A 16398-nucleotide genomic window follows, 5' to 3' on the forward strand; every position below is an offset into this window, starting at 1 on the left:
GCGCTGTCTTCGTCCGCGTTGAGCTTCGCGACAAGGTGTTGGTATCGGGCCAGACGAGCGCCTTGTCCCGCATAGGCGAAGTTGGTAGGCGACGGACGGCCGACACCTAGTGGTGGCGCGATTTCGAATACGTCGACCATATTGCTACCGCCATTAGCAGAAGCCGGATCGAACGGGCTGTTTGAGATACACACTTGGACGTCCTTGAAACTACATGCTGGATCGCTTCATTCTCTCGCTGTGCTTCGACGGTGTCGTTCTCGCCATTCAGGCCATGGTCTCCGAAGCTTCCATACTGCATGCCATTGGCATCATCATACAACAGGCCCGTATCTTCGTCCTGAAGCCCATTCGTCAGATCCGCGTCGTCTAGACCTCGTGCGCGGGCTACTCACATTTTGATACGCATTGCTATCACGCCGCCCGAGACATGATTGGCAAGCTCCCATTGTGCCGAAGCGTCGACCAGCTTCAAGTCACGTCGTCGACAAGGTTAAGATGTAGGTGGCATGACAGAAATGATGCCAAAGAGCCGCTGGCGATGGGCGCCAGGATCACAGAGATGGGTCAACGTTGTGGATGGGTGGATGGAGTTGAGGTTGGCTTCCCCTGTGGCCGGTTGCCTGGGTGCCTGAGGTGAGCAAGTGGTTCGGTGGGTCCTGCCGCCTGCCACCACCGAGTGCATCGGGTAAATCCCGGACCGCACTTGGTGCACCACTCTACCGGTACCAGAGCTCACCTCACATCATCCTTTCTCTCCTTCTTCATCAGCCCCACAAACTTCAACTAACTATAGGAATATTTACCTCTTTCCATGTTCTAGCAATCCATCCTGATGTCGCCTTGAAAATCTGGAAGTTCAGCTCCTCGACTTCGATCTCCTCCTGCGGCCACCATCTCTGGTCCTTCCATGGGGCTGGGTTTGGAGGGCACTGCCTTGATGCGATTGTACATTTTCGGTCACCTAGGAGATCCCCAGTCCCACCAAATGGACGCTAGTTATCGCTCTTTCAATAATTTTGACACGGTGGCCAGGGGCAGCCCCATAGTTCGCACTGGGCAGCCTTGATTTGATACTCGACCTTAGCGGATGCCCGCCCTCCAGCCCCCTCGACCAGTGGAAGCTTGTGGGCTTATGCCTGTCGTGATGGTCTCGCTTCTCGCTTCATGCCCAAAAGACTAGTACATAGTAGTACTACTTGGTTACTACTAATATTGTGCCCTAATGCACTATTGACCGAGCCTGTGCTGTTGGCCAGTGGAGTGCCATGAATACATGGAGGATATTTGTGATTCTACCTAGCCGTCCATTACCATCAATTCCTACTACTCAAGCTCATCTTTGCTTCTCATTTCCCACCTTTAGTACCGCCATGCTCTCTATAGGAGGCTCCTCTAGACCTAACTGGCCCGAACTTGGCCTCCCTAGCCGTGACAAGGGCGGCCTGTTCATTCAACCGAGACGGTCTATTTCACTCATTCAAGTAAACGATGGTCAACAATAACACTGTGGCCAAACCCACTCCAACCATTCACGTCACCAAGGGAAGCAACCTCAAGTCTGTAGCTAAAGAGATTAACGATACATAAAAAGGGGGTCACAGAGACGAGTGAACGAGGGTTATTCTCCAAGGGGTCTCAAACTGGCACTATCGATATCAGGCCATCCAACAATATAAAAATCAGGATGAAGCTTTCTCAAGACTCGAGAGCGACAACTGAGGTTGCGCCCAAAAAGGACCCCCCTATTGCTACTCCAGATAATATCAAGGAGCCGGCTGTTTCCAAAACACTCCTCAAGAGCCAGCCCAAGGTACAGGAGGCTGCTCACCACCACCAAGAGGCTGACGCCATCATCGGCGTCGGGCCAACTATCCAAAGTAGCACTCGCAATATCAGCGATATCATTAATACGAATAGCAAGTCGCTTTTTTGTCTTTGCCGTAACACCTGCCCCGAGACTAGGTATAGCCGTGATAGAGGGCGTCGATCAACGGTAGACCGTCGTTCAGAGCGTAACTGCCAACAATGAGGCCATTGTCATTGAGATCAGCTGAACGCGGCCATGAAAACGGTTGACCATCAGAGCTCTAGCCACAACTGGACAATGGGATGTCACAATGGGGCGGTTACAATTGGAGTGGTACATCAGCCGCCAGCAGTTTGCGCAGGGGCACCACGAGGTCCTCATCCTCAGATGGCGTTGAGGTGGTGGGCCTTGATGGCTACTGTAGTTGATCTGGCTACTAGGCAAAATGCCGAGGTCTCTCGGCGCAGTCTGTAATAAGTAATTTTTTTGCACCAAATGGGTATGGATTGTTGAATCCAACAAGATGGTTAATATATGTGTTCGTATTTCATCGCTTAATGATTTGATCGTCTTATGCCTTGTTGTGGCGGCACGTACTACTTATGCTCGCCTTCAACTGTTGGAGGCTGACCCTACCACCGACTACACAAATGTCCCCAAAAACAACAACTCAATACTTAAACAATGTTGACTTGGATTAACCACAGAATTACTCAAATCCCACTAAGTAAGTATAAAGATGACCCAAAACAGGCACAGGTATATTCGAGTGTTTGAACCGTCTCTTCGATCCCCTGACAATCTCATGAGTCCAAGATAGTCAATCGATGTCTACGGATGAAGAAGGCACCAAAAACCAAACCAGTAGAGCAAAGTTACATGACATGCAAGATATCAAATGATGAGACGGGCTGACTCTTTAAATAGCATGTTTTGTCGGTCTTGAGGGAACAGAGGAGGGGATAGTACTTAGCTAAGGGAGTAATAAAATGAGATTCAAGGCTCATCCTTTCCTGGCTAAACTCCAAAGGCAATTAAGCTTTTCCCAATCTAGTCTACCTTAATGACGCTACGATCTGCCAAAGATAGCAGGACATTCTTCAGCATTCTCGAATCCCGGTGGGCATTCTGGCTTTCAGCCCCGAACATCTAGACGGTTAGATTCTAACGCATGGGAACACGGCCCATCAGTTGCATCGCCGCTCCAATACACCAGATAGAGTTTATAGCTAATTTCAAAAACAGTGGGAGAATTGGTGATATGTCTTTAGCATTCTCATCGAGAATAATTCCACATGCCCAGCACTTCTTGCTACATTGGAATGTTCGCGCTTCATTGAAGGAGGCACCTACTTAGAGGTACTAACTTAATACTTTCCATTAGTGAGTCGTCAATTGTTGGCGTTCTCTGGCTCCTGCCTCTCAACTACAGTATCCGAAGCTTGGATTCCAGCCACTCTCCCATTCCCCCTTCGCGCCTTCCACGCCCGTCAGCTCCAGGGCTTTGTGCCACGACCTCCAATTCCACCTTTAGTGTTTTCCAGGTTTCCTTCTGTTCCTTCACGCTATTGGAAAACATCAGATACCACATCCAATGCAACTCCCCCTTCTAACAGTTGTCGATTCATCGTCAACTCCAAGACCAGTCTCCTCTCGTCTTCGTCCGACCTGCTTCTCACGCGCTACCACAGCCTACGATCTCCGTTACCCTCATTTCTTTGCACACAGCTTTTTACTTGTGTTTGTGTTTCTCTTTTTGTCAGCCTCCGGCGAGGCGATCATAAGCGCCGTCACATAGGACCAGCCACGACAGATTGATCACCATACGGAGATATTCCGAAAACATGGCCAACTTCAGGACAAGAGTCACCCTCTCTATTACCTTTATCTTAACCCTCATCCTCTTCTTTTTGACCCACCGCGGTCTTCACCAGACCAGAATTTCCCTACCTCTCCCCGTATACAATTCCCTGGGTGGGGCCATCGATCAAATCGCCCGGCAGGATGGCATTCTGCCTAAGTTTTGGTCCACAAACGACGCGATTTCGCCACTCCGCCAAGATACTAAGGGTATTCCAGCCAATGTATACAAGGTAATGGGTCTCGTTTTCTTTGGCCGCCACGACACCATCTCCATCCTCGACTGCTACCTCAAGGTATCTTCTATCTTCACCATACATTTAGATACCCTTCATATATTCCATATCTGACCACCGAGCAGCGCAATCTAGCCAGGAACGGTGGCATGCTTGACGGCGTCATCTTTGTGGGGCGCACCACGGACCCATTTGACCTAGCCTTTTTGGAAGAGCTTTTGCTCAGTGAGCCCGACTACCATCGATGGAAAATCAAACGCCCCAACCAAAGTCGGAGGAAGGGTGATTATAGCGTCGCCTACGAAAGAATACAAGACAACGTCATGTACATCAAGATAGATGACGACATTGTGCGAGGGTCTATTTCCCCAATACAAAGGCGATATTAGCTAACCAGGTCGTCCAGGTTTTTATGGAGGACAGCACTATCCCCTCGCTCGTGCACACCAAGACAACTCGTCCAGACATCTATGTTGTCTCTGCAAACGTCGTAAATCAGCCCTTGATGAGCTGGGTCCACTAGAGTCTTGGGGCAGTCGAACCATATCTCCCAGAGATGAGCCGCGAGTTTCGCCTCTTTTTTAACAGGTTCGACTGGCGTCCCTCCTCATTACCCAGTTGGTCCGGATCAGGCCACGACAAGTTCAACACCTCAAGATTCGTCCCCTCTGGAACCCAGCGCCACCGCTGGCTTCCCCTTCGTGGCAAGGATGCCTACTTGCTTGCCAATCAAACACCCATTGCAGATTCTGAGTATGATCCTTACGGGCCCGGCTGGCGCCGCTGGCAGATCGCCGCCCAACAGCATTACAGTTTCTTGGAGCATCTCGAAAATAATGAGCTATGGAGATACAAGTTCAATATCTGGGACTTTAAGACAAAACGCATGGGAATCCAGCTCGTGGCCATGATGGGCAAGGATATCAATGCGGCTAAGCCCATTCCCAAGGACGACGAGTTCCATTTTGGCATCACCATGCCTCGAAAGCTGAGTAGGCGTAAGTCACTGGTCCTGTGGGCTTTTGTAATGGGCTCGCTGACCACTCACAGTTGCCGTTGCCGACGGTCGAGGAGTGGCCGCCCACTACAGCTTCCGCACGCAGCTCACGAGTGAAATTTACGGCGGTCTCAGATCAACAGACATCTTAGACAGATACAGGGCATTTGCCCGCGAGAGCATTTGTGCAAAATCCATGCTGTGGAGATCGTATAAGGACGACCCCGAGCTGTTTGGCAAACACGGACCCCAGTACGGTCCAAAACCTTTGTAAGCGTTGGTTTGGGCTTCTAGTAGCTAGACATCTCTTGGAGATTAGGTTGCACTACAACTATCTCATGTCCCATGTCCCTAGAGGTATTGAACCATGCAGGTTGCAACAGATCCGGTGGCCCTGCCAACTTTTCGACTAGTTTTCGTGTACCCCTAACTTCCTACCCAACGAGTTCTAGTTGTGTGGCCCAACTTTCGGGGACCTAGTTGAATCAAAATTTCTCAAACATGGGATTCCCGTTTTTCGCTGAAGTTATTTCTGCAAGGCGGATATGGAAGGAATAACAAGGATAGGAGAACATATGCCCACGGGGCGAAGCAAGTGTTATGAAAAAAAACAAAGTTTGGCCAGGAAAGATACCAGAGATGACGCCGATTCGATATCGACATCCAAAGCTGCCTACTATTTGTCTCAATGTCACATTCGAGGAGAGGACGGACAGACTCAGGTGTCGCAATGGGTGGGCTGCTAGGTGCCTAGCAATGTCAAAATACAATACGCGGACGACACCAGAGTTTTCCGTTAAACATAAGTGGGCTGAAATCATCCCCTGACAGTATCATGGGTCTTAGAAGTCAAAATTTGCGACGCTGTCATGGTCCACAACGAACATGTGCTTGGTAAAGATCTCCCAGGTTTTGAAAGTATTGTTTACCTCCTAGTTTGGTATCACATTCATTATAATAAAAAAAGATATAGACGCTCAGCAAGCTATAAAGCCAACTTTCCCTGAACTTGTCACAAGCAAACCACCCCTATCGCATATATAACACCCCACACAAACGAAGCATCAAACCAACCAGACGAAGCCCTCAAGAGAGGATCTACGACATGGACTTGGTATCGAATTGGTCCTCTTGGTGCTTGATCTGGACCTCCTTCTCGACCTGGTCAAAGTCGATGTGGGCAACGGCGTCGTCGCCATCAAAGATACGGGCAATCTCCTCGAGGGTGGGGCCCTTGGTCTCGACGTAGAAGAAGTAGACGAAGACGAACTCGAGGGTGTCCCAGAGGGTGTAGAAGAGCATGAAGTTCCAGTGGTTGGGCAGGTTATCCCAGGCAAGCTTGTTGGTTTGGCTGAGTCAATGTTAGCATATGTAGTAAAAGTTGGGAGGGGTTGGTTGGCGAGACTCACTTTCCAATAGCCAGGATAGCCTGGACGGTAATGTTCATGATCATCATGCCCTTGGCACGGAGATGGAAGGGGAGGACCTCGAGAGCGTACGCGACGAGCAGACCGGAGAAGCCAATGGCGTAGAATACACCGAAGAGCCAGATGAAGGGCAGCTGGGCATAGCCGGCACCCGTGTTAAGAAACTTCATGCCTTCGGGGTTGTCGTCGGTCTTGGGCACATGGATCCCAGAGTTCTCGTAGACGGCGCCAGTGATGGTCCAGATGAGGAAGGAGCTGGCCATGCCAATGGCAGAGACGAGGAAGAGCGGGCGGCGGCCAAACTTGTCGACGCACATGGCGGCAGCGATGGAGGTGGACAGGTCAAGAATAGTCTTGCCGGCAGAAAGGGCAAGCTTCTTGTTCTGAGCAGTGATGCCGGCACCCTTGTAGATGATATCCATGTAGTTGGAGAAGAGGGCATTACCAGAGTACTGGGAAATGATACCGAGGGAAATGATGATGGCCAGACGCCACCGGTTGCCTTTGGTGCGGAAGAAGTCCATGTAGCTCGTGGAGTTCTTGTTGTTGCGATCGGCCTGAATCGTCTGCTTGATCTCGCGGTACTGAAACTGGACAAGGGGGTCGTCCACGTTGCCACCACCATGGTGCTTAGCCAAGACTTGGAGAGCCTGATCAGACTTGTCCTTGTTGACGAGGAAACGAGGGGACTCGGGGATCCACCAGATACCGATGAGCTGCAGGAACGAGGGCACAGCCTGGATGAAGGTGATTGAGCGCCAGGACCAATGGCCGTTGATGGAAGAAGTACCCCAGCCAACCACGGAAACAACTAGATGCATCTTGTCAGCTGCAAGATCAAGGCCAGGGAGTCGGTGTCCAAATGCTTACCGAGAGAGCCCAAGTTCCAGAGACAGTTGTAGACGGCGGTCAAGGGGCCGCGGTGCTGGGGGTGGCAAATCTCCGTCAGAAGCATGGGAGAGCACATCTGAGAGAAGGAGTTGCCAAAACCGAGAACAAATCGTCCACCCATGTACACTGTAGACTGTCAGCGATGACTCCAAATACTCCCATCTTCAGGATGGTCTTACTGCCGTAGCCAGTGGAGAAGGCCGTGAGCATAGAACCAACAACCATCAGGACGCAGCCCACCATAATGGTCGGCCGGCGGCCGAACCGATCAGCAACGTAGGGCGTGATAAGGAAGGAGATGATGGAGCCAATGTTGTACATGTTGATGAGAATTCCGAGCTTAGAGGCGTTTTCGTGCTGGGGGAAGAAGGACTTCCAGGTATCCATCTGCTGCGAGGTGTTGAGGAGCATGCCATCGTAGCCGGTGGTGGCAGAGCCGACGAGGAGGAAGATGGATAGGAAGTAGAGCTTCCGCAGATGGGGCTCCTTATACCAAGTCACCTTCTCAAAATTGGGTGCCTGCTCCCTCGCAGCGTCGAGCTGCTCGACCGCGTTGGACTGCACCAAGTTCTTCATGATGGGCAACGGGCGCGTCTCACGCAATAGTGCCTCTTGTCAGAGAATTAGTGAGGAGACAAGAGTAACGATCCCACGATCAATGAACCAAAGGCCCAAATTGTAGTCTGGGAGAGGGGATGGTGATTAACAAGGTCGGGAGCGAGGGATAGCTCGAGGGGGAAGAGGGCGACGTTAGACTTATTATATGGGGATGGCCCAGACTGCATCCATATGGGGCATGCCAGGCCCACGTCCTGGGGAAGCGAGGAGGGCGCCACTTGGGCTCTTGGTGGCTTCCTCTCGACGGAAAGGCGGGTAAGTCGACAGTCATTGTGGCTCACCCATGGGCGCCGAGCCTAGAGCCGAGTCGGAATGCGATGAGGGGCCTCGTCTGCCTCTGCCCTCTGGTGCTGGTCGTGCCGGCACATGGGAATGCAGGGGGTCATCGGAGCAAGGTCTCCAAGCCCCGGACATTGTGAGACCACAAGCTGTTCTAGCTGATGGAGAACGAACTAGTACGGAGTAGAGCCCCTGGGGTATCTAGCCGATACGGCCTGGGGGTGGGGTCTGTCTCGGAAGCCCCCCGAATCAGGACCATCCAGCCAAGACCCCTTACGACCTCTCATGCAAAATCCAATCTGGAAATAATCGCTACGGCGTTGCCGTTGGTGTGCGTGCGAAGGGGGTAATAGCGCCAGACTCCAGTCGCCCGGTGCCGGCGAGGCGGTTCCACGATATTAGCCATTAGGTAGAGCCACGGATGGGCTGATGGGCTGGTGCGCTCCACCGTGGCCCCGTGTCATGCCCGGTGGCTGTTCGGGACCGACGCTTCTAGCCGTAAGATTAAAAGACGTGATTGGCGAGGGATACAGAATAGCCACAAGTGTTTGCCACTATTACGAGTATTATACAGATAATATTACCCTCCGGGAGAAGCTGTGCCACCGGCTGCTATACTCGTATATGGTGAGGCCAAGTCCGAGACACGTAGGCCTGCAACTCCATCCCCCAGATCTCACTCCGTACACTTCCTGTTCTCGGTTGAACGGCAGCTGTGGAGAAGATTATTCTTCGCTGGCTGCCATCACTTTGAAAATTCCCCTGTACTCGCAAAAGCGGCAAAAGAGCGCTTTGCCCAGCCGTGGCGCACCAAGGGATCCATTTACCTGAGGAAGCAGGTGCCAAGACGAGACGAGCGGCAAAAACTGGCTAAATGGGGGGTAATATATCCCGTCCAATGATCAAGATTCTTCCCCTCCAAGGAATCTCCAAAAAAGGCAAAGAAGTGATCTGTAGTCCAAAACGTGGAGGGATCGCAGGGGTGGGGAGGCACAGGGCGCAGAAGCCGAGCAAAGTTTGGAGAAGTCGGCACCAGGAGCCGTTGGAGTCGCTGGTGCATCAATGCAACCAGTCACCCAGTGTCCAGTCTGGATCTGGGTTCTGGGTTCCCTTTAGCCACTCTCAAACTTGGGATTCAGGGCTTGGCCCAACGAGGAGATGGGATTCCCGATGCAACAATTTTGGGCCAACATCTCCTGTCCCTGGCCCCAGATCGCCGGGTGAAAGATTTGATGCCACATGTAACATAGCACTCGTACATTCGTAATTGATGGCGGGAGAATGTCTTTAGCCGAGAGCCTCAACCGGAAGATTACCATTTGATTGGCTTATGCTAGGACCTTCAGTCCGACACCAAGGCCTGGAAGGTCTGGAAGGGCGCGGCTTGAGCTCGAATAATTAAAAAAGAAATCTTGCGTCGTGCGATGACAACGATGCCATCGTCGCGAAGTCGGATGCGCGAAACAATGGCAAAACTGTGTGCTGCAGCACGATCCTGCGTGACACAGACCCCAGCCTTCTCAAGACCACTGAGGGCTTGGCACAACGGCATTCGGTGTCGGATTCAAGGGCCGACAAACCAGTGCTCGGCTGACTGGATCTCCAACACCTTGGCCAAGAAAAGGAGCAGCCACAAAAGACATCTCGATTGTGCGTGTAAGTCTGGGTAGAAATCAACTGCCTTGTCCAATATTGCCCACCGCCGTCCCAGGTCAAACTTTGCTAGCCAATGCGACCCTACCAGAACACTAACCAACTCGTGCGTCGGGCTGACAATTAGAGTCTGTTGTTCATCTCGGTCCCGCCCGCCTTGATCTATTGCTGTGTCCATGACTACCTTAGACTAGGACGAGCATGTCAGACTCTAGACTCAGACAGGACGGTAGCCTAAACCTATGGGCGGTGGTCGCACGGGTAATATGCATGCACCGATGCTGCATCTCCCCTTGCTGGCATTCGGCGGGAGCTAGCATTGATTCCGGGGTAGAAGAAAGGCACATTTAGATCTCAATCGTGAGAAGTCTGGGGTTGGTGAGAGCCGGTGATAACGTGCGAAGCGGAGGAGATACTACCTTGCACCTGCGGGGCCACGACTGGACAGCACGTGGTTGAGAATGGCAGGTCACACTTTAGTAGTACTTACATATCCGTCCTTGTTGGTCCATCGTATATCGCTCCCAGCATCGCGGATCCCATGCAGAGGCGGCATTTGTGAAGGGGTTACCCTTGGGGCACTTGGGACGATTCGAGGAACAGAACAGAGCGTGATCGCAGTACCGAGTCCGGGGAGCGGGGCTCTCTGGTCACTCGTCACTGTGTGAAACCTGCATGCCAGATTTGGGACTTAGGTGCAGTGGAGCCGAGTAGAGTCCGTTTCTGGGGGGGGCGGGATTACGGGAGCGTCTCCGAAGCTGGCCAAATATGGATATCGACTCGTAATTGGAACGCGTGATCCGGCGCCTGAAGTCTGGAACAAGACGCGTTGGCCGTGAGGAACTTTAGCCCGTTCGAGATGGCATCGCAGGCTGCGATGTTGGAGACAACGAGCACAGTGAGGAGAGAGCAAGAAAACAGGATCTTCCAAGTTTGCAGGTCGCCCTGATTGCCTGGCGATGTGCGCCCCTTCCCCTCACCGCTCGAGAAACCGGAAGGAAGCGCCCGTTTGTTCTCGCACCTTCCCAACTGCTCGCTAGATGACAATCCATTCAACATAGACTCTATTCTTGTGTAGCGACGCAACAAACCCTTCGTTTCATTCCCATTGAACTTCGGAAACTACTCGTATCTCATAGTCCTCACCAGTCTCCGAGCCAGCTCTCACATCGCTGCCCCTCCTCCTCCCCGAGAGGCGCGACCGACACCGGCGACAAATAAACTCACCATTAGCCAGCCCAGTTGCTTCGAAATGCTCGATTTAACGCAGCCAATTTAACCGATTGAATGGAAAGCTACAACTCCCTGATCAGCCATCGCCCAGTCTCAAACATGGCAAACGACGGCTCCTAGAAATACCACTTCTCACAGGCAGCTCGAGAGGAGGCAATCCGTCCAAGTTGCAAACACGACCAAGCTACCGCCAGTATCAAAATTTCTGGAATTAAGCCATGGCTACTCCCTCTCGTAGTACTAAAGCACATCGACTGGTGGTTCCTCTTGATAGAGATATGGTTAGTGGTCAGTGGTCGGTGGTTAGGCATAGGGCTCGTCACCTCTGATCACTCTCTCAAGCACTTCCTTGGCGGAGGCAAGATTCTTCCCAGCTTGGCTCTTTCAAAAACTCTGCATCCTTTGGCCACCCCTTTAAATTACCACTGTTCACAGCCGAGATTTCCCGGAAGATCGTCAATGTTCGTCGCGGGCCTCGAACCCCATTGTGCCCACAAGGTCCCTTGCCTGTCATTTAAGCGGGTGGTTAGCACGTGAATATTGTTTGACTTTATCCATTTTACCTGCCTCCCCTAATATTCGTATTGCTACTATCCATACTAATACTACGAGAATACTCCTGGTAACCCATTTCACCGTAAAAAGGCCTGTCCGTGCCCCCTGAGACCGCCAGTCAGTTAGCTGTCACAATTAGTGGGCTTCCTTAACTCATCAAAAAGCAGCCCCATTCAAGTATGAAGCATTTTATTTCTCCCAAAGGCGTAATCGTAGTCTTTCAGACTTGAAATACCAGATAGCAGCGAGTTTTGAGGGAGTGTCTGCTCCAATTCGCTGACTGCTCAAGCCCAACCTACCCTACAACCTGCAGCAGGAATGCCTTATTTCTACCGATCCAACGGTTTTGTTTTTCTTGTATTGCCTCATTCGAGAAAAAAAAAGAGTGATTCCCTTGTAGTGTTGTACATTTTGAGTAGGCATGTAAAGACGTTAGTGTAAAGAAGGATTCGTCGTGGCTGTGGTCTTTGTGAGAGTCTCTTCTGTCGCGTTTTACCAAAAAAAAAACATCAGCAAGGATGGTAGGAGCCACGGTTGAATTTGAGATCAAATGCAACATGCAAAGCGATTACTATCTAAGAATTACTGGTATCTCATCTCCCTGTCCGTAATTACAAGGTGCTAATATCCCCAACGCCGCCACATCCTGTCTGTCAAGCAAGTCCCTCTGTCTCCAGGCTATCGACTTCCATTTTGTCCATCTCACATTTCGTGGCTATGTAAGCCGCAAACCGTCGCACCTCATACAAAGTATCTGCGTAGCAAGTTCTCGGTCGCTTCGGTCTCGACAGCGAATCATGATAATACACGAGCAAACCGCTCCAACTAGATGCTATCGTCGGCAATCGTAGTTTCGTCCATGGAGATATCCATATTCACATGGCCATTGGCAAAGATGACACTCGCTGCGTCACCGCCCTCGGTGACACCCATATTGAGCGAATCAATGCTGGCCAGGGCCTTCTCAAACTTGGCCTTCTCCATCTTGAGTAGATCGCGACGGGATGCGATCTCCGGGCTTTCTTCCATGAGCCTCTCAAAGGTGGTCATGTCTGGGCTAGACATGAGTCCCAGCTCCCGGTCTAAATAGAAGGAGAGCTCGCTCTTCAAGCTTGGGATCATGCGGCACATGATGCATTGCGCGATGCAGTCCACGAATCGCAGGGCGGCAAGCCGATAGTAGCCTCTAACATAGGACACGACTTCAACCTCGCGTTCAAATTGGTCTCGGCCAATCTTGACTACTTCGTCCTGTCGCCTTTTGGTGTCCTCATTGCGCTTGGCCTCGGTCATTCTATTCCAATCTTCGAGCGGTTTGGGGGCAAGGAGACCCTTGGTTTCCATACGCATCTTGTGGCGGAACCGGGTCAGTAGGAGATGATCCTCTTGGCGGTATTGGCTGAATGCCTCCGAATTGAACGTCAAGAGCTGCCGCGTCTCATCCAAGTAAACTTGCCACATGGATTCCCTGGTCCTCTCCCGATGAGTGTCAAGGAATGTCTTCAGGTGCTTCTTGGATTCTTCAAAAACAATTCGCTTCTTGAGACCTTCGAAGGAGGCTGTCAACGCTTGGTTGAGTTCCCTTGAAAGACGGGACATGGTCTCGTTCAGGAAAACTACCATAGGTGCATTCCATGGCTTCATGGATTCCAGCACCAAAGACTCGTAGACCTGTTCAGGAATATGTTCGGGCATACCGGCTCGTGTCTTCTGAATGATTTCTTCTCGGACCTGTCGCAGGGTTCGGAAACCGCTTCCCACCTTGACAAATTGGGTGAAGGGTGGCTTGAACTTGGACTCTGGTCGCAGCCGAGGAACGGGAGCGGAGACGTTACTGTCCTGGTCTTCGGGTTTCACAAAGGAGCCGCCATTGGTGGCGGGAGTGCTGCTGCGTTGGCGCTTTGAAGGCGTCGCGGGCGGGGCCATGCTACGCCGCTTAGACGGCGTGTGGCTGAGTGTAGCCCCGGAGTCATTGTCCGACTCGTCCGATATTTCCAATACGGGAATATCACCCTTATCCTTTAGAATGAACTTCGGCTTAATTTCCAGTATGCACGTTTTAAAGTCCTCTGGCAAGGCGTTGAGACCTTTGACGAATCCATCAAGCCTCTCACGCGCCGCCTCGGTGAACTTGAGGAGACTGGTGCGGATTTCAAGCTCAACATTTTCAGGCAGCTCTGGCAACGAGGAGAGATCGTTGTTGATTCGGTCGAGACGTGCTTTGACTTGGTGCTCGATATGAGGAAGGCTGTAGCTGATTAGCATCGTGATAATATGAGAATGGCTGGAACCGGACTAAAACAACATACCTCTTGATAAACTGCTCGCCAAGCTTTTGCGAGAGAAATTGTTTCAGCTTTTCGACTCCGCATTGGGCAGAAAATGGCTGGAAGGTCTCCGGCCACTGATCCACTGTAAAAGCGTCGAACATGGCTTCCTCCCACTGCTTCAGCTCGTCGAGGTCCTTTCCCTGAGGACGAGAAGTGATGAAGTACCCAAGACCGGTGCGATGGGCGGCACCCTTCATGATTTCTAGCCACTGGTTGTGGTTGCCACCTTCGGGAAGGAGGTCGGCTTTGGTAAGGACACCGATGGTGCGATTCTGAGCGCCTAGCTTGCGAGCCAGACCAAAGGTGAAAGAATTCTCAGCATCACTGTTCATTGGCATCGAACACATAATGATGGCTGATTGGCGCTTGATGTAGCTCACCGAGAGATTGCGGACGACATTGACGAGGTAGTCATCCTTGGCATCGGCCGGGTTCTGGAAGATGCCAGGCATGTCGTAGAAGGACAGGTTCGGGAGTTCCGGACCCTTGATCTCTAGGAAGACGACGTTGGGCGAGAATTTAGCTGCTGTCTTCTCCGAGGCCTCGTCAATGCTCATCTGTTTGGCGTAGGCGCCAGAGCCAGGGATAAAAATCTCGTGCGCCTTGTCGTCGTTGAGAATGGCGACTTGGGCCCATCGAAGGACATCTTCAATCTCGTTCTTGTCATGTACCGTCTTGAACTCGACAACCTGGACTGAACGTAGCTTTCGCCAGGGATAGAAGGGATCTTGGTCGGTCACGTCCTTTTCGTCGATGGAACGATCATGCGGGGGTTGATACGAGTACTCTTTGGATAGAGAAACCCGGCAAGACCAGTCGGTGTTCCGAGACACACGGATGTGGAGGGGGCAACGGGTGCATGTACCCTCACTCCGGGGGAGTTCGAGATTGGCGAGACCGGACATGACGCTTGACTTGCCAGCGGATTGGTCACCCACGAGGACAAGTTCGGGTAGGGGTACGTCGTGTGATACACCGAGCCCCTGGAGCTCCCCAAGCGTGTCGTTGCATGCCTTGAGCTTCTTTCCAATATCCTGAAACGAGGAGTGAAAATTAAAACTTTCGTCCACGCCAGTGGGACTGTCGATACTCATTGGGTTTGGCCTCATCCTCAGCTCTCTAAGCATAGGTTCGGACTCCCCAAGACGTTCACTAGGGGCTGCTGTGATGGGTTAGCTGTATCGAGTACAAACGGGAAGGAGGGAACTCACGGGCGTCAGATCTACCGCCTCGGTGGTAGAAAGATTGGCCCGGGGCCATGGTCGTCGAAGCAGCATCATAGCTGGTCGAACCTGAGTCGACTCCGTTGGTCTCAGAGACGCCGTCGCTTTGAGTTGGGCCAACCGCTTCGACACTGCTTTGCTGACCTGGCTCAGCCTTGATGCCTGCTTGCCGCCGGCGGGGTGTAGCGTGGGGCATCCTGCCGAGCATGTAGGGAGAATGCCAGACGAGGCAAATGGATTTGAGGTGAGAGATCAAGAGATCACTGCTTCGAAGGCGGCACAGGTCCCGAATCACTGGGTGGTCAAGGAACCACCATTCATTCGCTCTCAGGGAGAAAAAACCGCTGTACAAGGGTCGGGAGGCAGGTGAATTAGGATCCAAGAGGGCTAGAGTGTCAAAGTGAAGAGTATTGAAAAAGAGCAAAAGGTATCATAGAAGAAAAAGGCTGGGATGAAAACACTAATAGTCGACGGCAGATGAAGGTGAGCGAATGGTGAGGTTGAAGCAAGCTGAAGGAGCTCGCTGGGACAGGGTGATTGGGCTCTGAGCCCACTCCAGCCGCCGATAACAGATGATAGCAGTGGCAAAATCATGCAAAAATCTCAGATCATAGCTTTTGTTTCTGCGAGATGAAATCTAGTCAATTGATATATAGAGCAACTCTTGGACATTCTCAGCAATTTCACAATGATTTGAAGATCGAAGTCGTGTGCATTGTCGACAAGGATATAGGCTTCCTAACAAATTTGAATGGGAGCTGGAGATGCCCAGGTGCCGCCAGAAATCCAGGAGGTTGGTAAGGGAGGTGAAAGGAAACCCCTGTGGCTGATAGCTCCAGTGGGCAGCTGTCGCCACAGCACTTGTAAGGTAATGGAAGTGTGGCTGAGCCTCCACTTGCAATCTTGATGCCCCATCAACGTGGGAATTAAGCTCGTAGAGACGAAACGGAATGTGCCTTACACTAAAGTCGAGATATTGCTTCAATTGGGCACCGTTTAACCCAAAAGCTATATACAACACCGCCTTAGTCAAACTCTGCTCTCCAACGGCACCTGCATCGCCGTGTCACAGCTTCACCGCCCAGCATTGCCCCCCGAGTTCTGCCCCACGTTTCCAGGAGGAAGGAGCGTGCCCCACCGCCAACCGTCTCCATCTCCCCCAACGTCACGAGCCCACCTGTTGCTGAAGAATGCAACAAGCCCCTAAACCCTCCTACGATTACCACGACCTGACGACGAGACGACGCTGGCGATAAACAAAAGCCACAACCCAAGTCGCCCGATTT

The 16398-nt window shown here is 51.8% G+C and overlaps 3 protein-coding genes across 3 annotated transcripts; 1 reads left to right on the forward strand and 2 right to left on the reverse strand.

The window, feature by feature from the left end:
- Positions 1-4462: 4462 nt before the first annotated feature.
- On the forward strand, positions 4463-5177 carry ACO1O0_005878 (uncharacterized protein; the record flags this gene model as incomplete). The annotated part of the gene is made up of 3 exons (XM_083195285.1): positions 4463-4494; positions 4525-4904; positions 4957-5177. The coding sequence occupies 3 exons, from the start codon at positions 4463-4465 to the stop codon at positions 5175-5177; spliced, it is 633 nt and encodes a 210-aa protein (XP_083048301.1).
- Positions 5178-6001: 824 nt separating this feature from the next.
- ACO1O0_005879 (general substrate transporter) lies at positions 6002-7797 on the reverse strand (the record flags this gene model as incomplete). Its single annotated transcript, XM_083195286.1, has 4 exons — positions 6002-6254; positions 6313-7141; positions 7201-7347; positions 7401-7797. The coding sequence occupies 4 exons, from the start codon at positions 7795-7797 to the stop codon at positions 6002-6004; spliced, it is 1626 nt and encodes a 541-aa protein (XP_083048302.1).
- Positions 7798-12384: 4587 nt separating this feature from the next.
- ACO1O0_005880 (P-loop containing nucleoside triphosphate hydrolase protein) lies at positions 12385-15308 on the reverse strand (the record flags this gene model as incomplete). Its single annotated transcript, XM_083195287.1, has 3 exons — positions 12385-13807; positions 13869-15051; positions 15101-15308. The coding sequence occupies 3 exons, from the start codon at positions 15306-15308 to the stop codon at positions 12385-12387; spliced, it is 2814 nt and encodes a 937-aa protein (XP_083048303.1).
- Between the last annotated feature and the right edge of the window lie 1090 nt (positions 15309-16398).

The sequence above is a fragment of the Amphichorda felina genome (assembly GCF_050947745.1).
Source record: "Amphichorda felina strain 45539 chromosome Unknown scaffold_6, whole genome shotgun sequence".
Lineage (NCBI taxonomy): Eukaryota > Fungi > Ascomycota > Sordariomycetes > Hypocreales > Bionectriaceae > Amphichorda > Amphichorda felina.